Source organism: Coregonus clupeaformis, unplaced genomic scaffold (assembly GCF_020615455.1).
Source record: "Coregonus clupeaformis isolate EN_2021a unplaced genomic scaffold, ASM2061545v1 scaf0120, whole genome shotgun sequence".
In the NCBI taxonomy this organism is placed as follows: Eukaryota; Metazoa; Chordata; class Actinopteri; order Salmoniformes; family Salmonidae; genus Coregonus; species Coregonus clupeaformis.
In genome coordinates this window covers 151,062-157,912 of record NW_025533575.1, presented here as the reverse complement: position 1 = coordinate 157,912, position 6,851 = coordinate 151,062, and the positions used below count along the sequence as shown (strand labels likewise).

The window sequence follows — 6,851 nt, the reverse complement described above, 5'->3', positions numbered from 1 at the left end:
ATGTCTGAGTGGTGATGTCTGAGTGGTGATGTCTGAGTGGTGATGTCTGAGTGGTGATGTCTGAGTGGTGATGTCTGAGTGGTGATGTCTGAGTGGTGATGTCTGAGTGGTGATGTCTGAGAGGTGATGATGTCTGAGTGGTGATGTCTGAGTGGTGATGTCTGAGTGGTGATGTCTGAGTGGTGATGTCTGAGTGGTGATGTCTGAGTGGTGATGTCTGAGTGGTGATGATGTCTGAGTGGTGATGTCTGAGAGGTGATGATGTCTGAGTGGTGATGTCTGAGAGGTGGTGATGTCTGAGTGGTGATGTCTGAGTGGTGATGTCTGAGTGGTGATGTCTGAGTGGTGATGTCTGAGTGGTGATGTCTGAGAGGTGATGATGTCTGAGTGGTGATGTCTGAGTGGTGATGTCTGAGTGGTGATGTCTGAGTAGTGATGTCTGAGTGGTGATGTCTGAGTGGTGATGTCTGAGAGGTGATGATGTCTGAGAGGTGATGATGTCTGAGAGGTGATGATGTCTGAGTGGTGATGTCTGAGTGGTGATGTCTGAGTGGTGATGTCTGAGTGGTGATGATGTCTGAGTGGTGATGATGTCTGAGAGGTGATGATGTCTGAGTGGTGATGTCTGAGAGGTGATGATGTCTGAGTGGTGATGATGTCTGAGTGGTGATGATGTCTGAGTGGTGATGATGTCTGAGTGGTGATGTCTGCTTTGCTTAATATAAGGAATTTTACATTATTTATACTTTTACTTTTACTTTCAATACTTAAGTATATTTTAGCAATTACATTTACTTTTGATACTTATTTAAAACCAAATACTTTAAAACTTTGACTCAAGTAGTATTTTTCCGGGGGGACTTTTACTTGAGTCATTTTCTATTAAGGTATCTTTACTTTTACTCAAGTATGACAACTGAGTACTTTTTCCACCACTGCTGTCCTTTCACTTTAACGTGCTAATGATGCCCCCTCCTCCCCCCTCCCCTTAAAGACTGGAGTATGGGGGACCAGACCACACAGCCTCCCAGACACTCTCCTCTGAGAGGGGACACACCCCTGTACCCCCCTCTGTCTCCCCGATCCCCCGGACCCCCTCTGTCTCCCCGATCCCCGGACCCCCTCTGTCTCCCCCGATCCCCGACCCCTGGACCCCCTCTGTCTCCCCGATCCCCCTGTACCCCCTCTGTCTCCCCGGGATCCCCCTGTACCCCCCTCTGTCTCCCCGGATCCCCCTGTACCCCCCTCTGTCTCCCCCGATCCCCCGGACCCCCCTCTGTCTCCCCCGGATCCCCTCGGACCCCCCTCTGTCCCCTCTGACAGTTCGTGGACCTCTGGATCTTTGTTGCCGTGCGGCTCCTGCTTGTGGCCCACTATGGTGCTCTCATTGTGACGAATGGAGTGTGTGTGTGTGTGTATGTGTGCTTGTCTGCGTGTGTGTGTGCGTTTGTGTTTGTTCACACCACACCCCCCACACCCAGCCCTATATCTGTCAACCCTCCACTGGGGAGCTGACTGGGTCAGGTGGGTGAGCAGAGCAGCACTGAGTCGGTTCTGGAATGTTCAGGAATGTTCCGTAGGTGTTCCGCAGGTTCCAAAGGTAAACATCAATCAGTCAATCAATCAATCAGCTTCTATTTGTGTAGTAGAGCTTTGAACAGAGGTAGATCTGTGGTAGAACACTGGACTAAACCACCTAAAAGCAGAAGTGAACGCCACCCTGACCTGTTTTGACTACACTACAGGGAGAAACCTGGGGAGCATTGTGCAGGCTTTTGTTCCCACCCAGCGCTAACACACCTGATTCTACTGTAATAATGATTATTTCAAGAGATTGAATATTCCAATCAATTAAGTCCTGCAACCTCTATCTCACATGCCAGAGGAGGACACCGTCCACTAGTTTCTACATTTCTGCTGAGTGTGTGTCAGCGTGTGTGTCTGTGTGTGTGTCAGTGTGGGGGGTTAGAGACCGAGGGTAAACACAGCTGTATTGGTCTGCTCCAGCCAGACAGCTGTTAATGAGACAGGGAGGAAAGAGATGTGTGAACTCAGCCACAGGTCTGAAGATTCCCCCCTAAAACTCCTCTACAGCCTCCCAACAAGCTCCAACAACGGTTTGTGAGCCCGATTCAAACCATACACTGAAGACAGCGCCTAGACCACCACAGCTCACTACTTGAACTAGAGAGTGAAATAGAGCAGTTACTCCAGAGAGGCTTTAGATGATGCATTTCTGATTTGCTTTTGTTGTTTTTGTCCCTTCTGTTGGGAGGGATGGAGGAATGGAGGGAGAGAGGCAGGGATGGATGAAGGGAGAGAGGCAGGGATGGATGGAGGGAGAGAGGCAGGGATGGATGAAGGGAGAGAGGCAGGGAAGGATGGAGGGAGAGAGGCAGGGAAGGATGGAGGGAGAGAGGCAGGGATGGATGGATGGAGAGAGGCAGGGATGGATGGATGGAGGGAGAGAGGCAGGGATGGATGGAGGGAGAGAGGCAGGGAGGGATGGAGGGAGAGAGGCAGGGAGGGATGGATGAAGGGAGAGAGGCAGGGAGGGATGGATGGAGGGAGAGAGGCAGGGAGGGGTGGATGGAGGGAGAGAGGCAGGGAGAGATGGAGGGAGAGAGGCAGGGAGAGATGGAGGGATGAGGGAGAGAGGGAGGAATGGAGGGAGAGAGGCAGGGAGGCAGGGAGGAATGGAGGGATTGAGGGAGGGAGGGAGGGAGGGAGGGAGGAATGGAGAGAGGCAGGGAGGAATGGAAGGATGGAGGGAGAGAGGGAGGGAGGTATGGAGGCAGGGAGGGATGGTGGGAGAGGGGGGACTTATTGTGGACCCTAGCCCAGCTTGGCAGCTGTGATAATGTGGAGAGTTTAGAGCCAAAGAAGAGATATCTGTCAGTCTGTTTCTCTTCCCCTCTCTATAACATTGGCAGAAAGTAGTGTGTGTGTGTCTGTCTATCTCTAGTAATTTCTCATTATGGGTGAGTGGTCTCTGGTGTCGCCTCTCTCTCTGTCTGTCTGTCTCTCTCTGTCTCTCTCTGTCTCTCTCTCTCTCTCTCTCTCTCTCTCTCTCTCTCTCTCTCTCTCTCTCTCTCTCTCTCTCTCTCTCTCTCTCTCTCTCTCTCTCTCTCTCTCTCTCTCCCTAAAGCTCTATCCTCTCTCTTTCTCTCTCTCTCTTTCTGTCTCTGTCTTTCTTTATCTCTCTCTCTTTCTTTCTCTCTCTCTGTGTGTGGCCAGATGGGACCTGTCTCTCACTGGAACTGAGGAGGAGAGGAAATGAGGGAACACAGAAAGGAGAGAGAGAGAGAGAGAGAAAGAATACCACAGTGTGTCAACAAAGCAGCAATATTTGTGACCTGTTGCCACAAGAAAAGGGCAACCAGTGAAGAACAAGCACCATTGTAAATTCGACCCATATTTATGTTGATTTATTTTCCCTTTTGTACTTTTTGCACATAATATGACATTTGAAATGTCTTTATTCTTTTGGAACTTTTCTGAGTGTAATGTTTACTGTAAAAAAATTGTTGTTTATTTCACTTTTGTTTATTATCTATTTAATTTCCTTTGGCAATGTTTCCCATGCCAATAAAGCCCTTAAATTGAATTGAAATTGAATTGAAAGGAGATCCAGCATGCTCCGTCCATCCCAGCTGGGACTGTCTTTGTGGAAGCACAAAATCAGCAGATTCTCTCTCTGTCTCTCAGTCAGCTAGAAAGCCCTGATTCATACAGTCAGCTAGAGGCCCTGATTCATACAGTCAGCTAGAGGCCCTGATTCATACAGTCAGCTAGAGGCCCTGATTCATACAGTCAGCTAGAGGCCCTGATTCATACAGTCAGCTAGAGGCCCTGATTCATACAGTCAGCTAGAGGCCCTGATTCATACAGTCAGCTAGAGGCCCTGATTCATACAGTCAGCTAGAGGCCCTGATTCATACAGTCAGCTAGAGGCCCTGATTCATACAGTCAGCTAGAGGCCCTGATTCATACAGTCAGCTAGAGGCCCTGATTCATACAGTCAGCTAGAGGCCCTGATTCATACAGTCAGCTAGAAGCCCTGATTCATACAGTCAGCTAGAGGCCCTGATTCATACAGTCAGCTAGAGGCCCTGATTCATACAGTCAGCTAGAGGCCCTGATTCATACAGTCAGCTAGAGGCTGTGTTCTTTCACACAGTGAAGTGTTGTGTATGGAGCTCTAGCTGACATGGGTTGAATGTGGGTCAGATGTGTGTTTGACAGCATGTCTGTGTGTTTGGAATGCCTTCTGAAAACCAAGCTGTGAACGGCCTGGGAAGGATGGCGAGGGGGGGCTGGGAAACACACACAAATGTATGAGTGTGTGTGTGTGTCTGTGTGTGTCTCTATATGTGTGTGTTTGTGTGTGTGTTTGTGTGTGTGTGTCCCTATGTGTGTGTGTGTGAGTCAGTGTGTCTGACCCCATGGCCCAGACCCTTACTGCAAGGCCTTAATTGGTGTAATTAATGTCTCAGAGAGCTGCAGAGAGCTAGAGGAGGTAATTGGCCAGGCCTCCACTTGAGCAAACAGGAGTTCAATGGTCTCATCTAACACCCTGATGGGACCAGGGAGCGGGGGAGGGAGGGTGTATATGGTTGGGATGTTATGGGAGGAATGGGGAGGGATGGGGAGGGATGGGGAGGAATGGGGAGGAATGGGGAGGGATGGGGAGGGATGAGGAGGGATGGGGAGGGATGGGGAGGGATGGGGAGGAATGGGGAGGGATGGGGAGGAATGGGGAGGAATGGGGAGGGATGAGGAGGAATGGGGAGGGATGGGGAGGCATTGGGGAGGAGGGGGGAGGAATGGGGAGGAATGGGGAGGAAGGGGAGGAATGGGGAGGGATGAGGAGGAATGGGGAGGAATGGGGAGGGAGGGGGAGGGATATGGAGGAATGGGGAGGAATGGGGAGGAATGGGGAGGAATGGGGAGGAATGGGGAGGGGAGGGGGGAGGAATGGGGAGGGATGAGGAGGAATGGGGAGGGAGGGGGAGGGATATGGAGGGATGGGGAGGAATGAGGAGGAATGGGGAGGGATGGGGAGGGAGGGGGGAATAGGAGGGAGGGGAGTAATAGGGAGGGAGGGGGAGGAATGGAGGGGGAGTAATAGGGAGGGAGGGGGAGGAATGGGGAGGGATGGGGAGGGATGGGGGAGGAATGGGGAGGGATGGGGAGGAATGGAGGGGGAGGAATGGGGAGGAATGGAGGGGGAGGAATGGGGAGGGAGAGGGATGGGGAGGGAGGGGGAGGAATGGGGAGGAATGGGGAGAGATGGGGAGGGAGGGGGAGGGGGTGAAAGGAGGTGGTATAGGGAAGTAACGTCTGGGGGTTGAAGAGCTGTTAGGGAGGAAAAGTAATAGGAGTGTTGGGGTGAAACATGATGGGAGTGTTGGGGTGAAACGTGATGGGAGTGTTGGGGTGAAACATGATGGGAGTGTTGGGGTGAAACATGATGGGAGTGTTGGGGTGAAACGGGATGGGAGTGTTGGGGTGAAACATGATGGGAGTGTTGGGGTGAAACGGGATGGGAGTGTTGGGGTGAAACATGATGGGAGTGTTGGGGTGAAACGTGATGGGAGTGTTGGGGTGAAACGTGATGGGAGTGTTGGGGTGAAACGTGATGGGAGTGTTGGGGTGAAACGTGATGGGAGTGTTGGGGTGAAACATGATGGGAGTGTTGGGGTGAAACATGATGGGAGTGTTGGGGTGAAACGGGATGGGAGTGTTGGGGTGAAACGTGATGGGAGTGTTGGGGTGAAACATGATGGGAGTGTTGGGGTGAAACGGGATGGGAGTGTTGGGGTGAAACGTGATGGGAGTGTTGGGGTGAAACGTGATGGGAGTGTTGGGGTGAAACGTGATGGGAGTGTTGGGGTGAAACGTGACGGAGTGTTGGGGTGAAACGTGATGGGAGTGTTGGGGTGAAACATGATGGGAGTGTTGGGGGTGAAACATGATGGGAGTGTTGGGGTGAAACGGGATGGGAGTGTTGGGGTGAAACGTGATGGGAGTGTTGGGGTGAAACATGATGGGAGTGTTGGGGTGAAACGTGATGGGAGTGTTGGGGTGAAACGTGATGGGAGTGTTGGGGTGAAACGTGATGGGAGTGTTGGGGTGAAACATGATGGGAGTGTTGGGGTGAAACGGGATGGGAGTGTTGGGGTGAAACGTGATGGGAGTGTTGGGGTGAAACGTGATGGGAGTGTTGGGGTGAAACGTGATGGGAGTGTTGGGGTGAAACGTGATGGGAGTGTTGGGGTGAAACGGGATGGGAGTGTTGGGGTGAAACGTGATGGGAGCGTTGGGGTGAAACGTGATGGGAGCGTTGGGGTGAAACGTGATGGGAGCGTTGGGGTGAAACGTGATGGGAGTGTTGGGGTGAAACATGATGGGAGCGTTGGGGTGAAACGTGATGGGAGTGTTGGGGTGAAACGGGATGGGAGTGTTGGGGTGAAACGTGACGGGAGTGTTGGGGTGAAACGTGATGGGAGTGTTGGGGTGAAACGTGACGGTAGTGTTGGGGTGAAAAGTGACGGGAGTGTTGGGGTTAAACGTGATGGGAATGTTGGGGTGAAATGTGATGGGAGTGTTGGGGTGAAACGTGACGGGAGTGTTGGGGTTAAAAGTGACGGGAGTGTTGGAGTTAAACGTGATGGGATTGTGTGGGGGATGAAAAGTGATGGGGACCTTGCGGGTGTAAAGTGATGGGCGTGTTGGTGGTGTAAAGTGTGAATGAAGTTCTGAGTGGTCTGGATGGGTTTGAGTAGGTCAGCTATGGGGCAGGTGCTGGAAGGTGAACAGAGGGTTAATGGGTAGTTCTCTAAAAGGTA

At 51.9% G+C, this 6,851-nt stretch overlaps 1 protein-coding gene across 1 annotated transcript; it reads right to left on the bottom strand.

The window, feature by feature from the left end:
* Positions 1–5,361: 5,361 nt before the first annotated feature.
* Positions 5,362–6,408, bottom strand: LOC123483460 (extensin-1-like). The gene has a single exon (XM_045213530.1). The coding sequence runs from the start codon at positions 6,406–6,408 to the stop codon at positions 5,362–5,364; it is 1,047 nt and encodes a 348-aa protein (XP_045069465.1).
* Positions 6,409–6,851: the final 443 nt, after the last annotated feature.

Bases quoted from the DNA above. Each gene is read 5' to 3' on its own strand.
- LOC123483460 (XM_045213530.1), bottom strand. From the start codon at position 6,408: ATGTTTCACCCCAACACTCCCATCACGTTTCACCCCAACGCTCCCATC.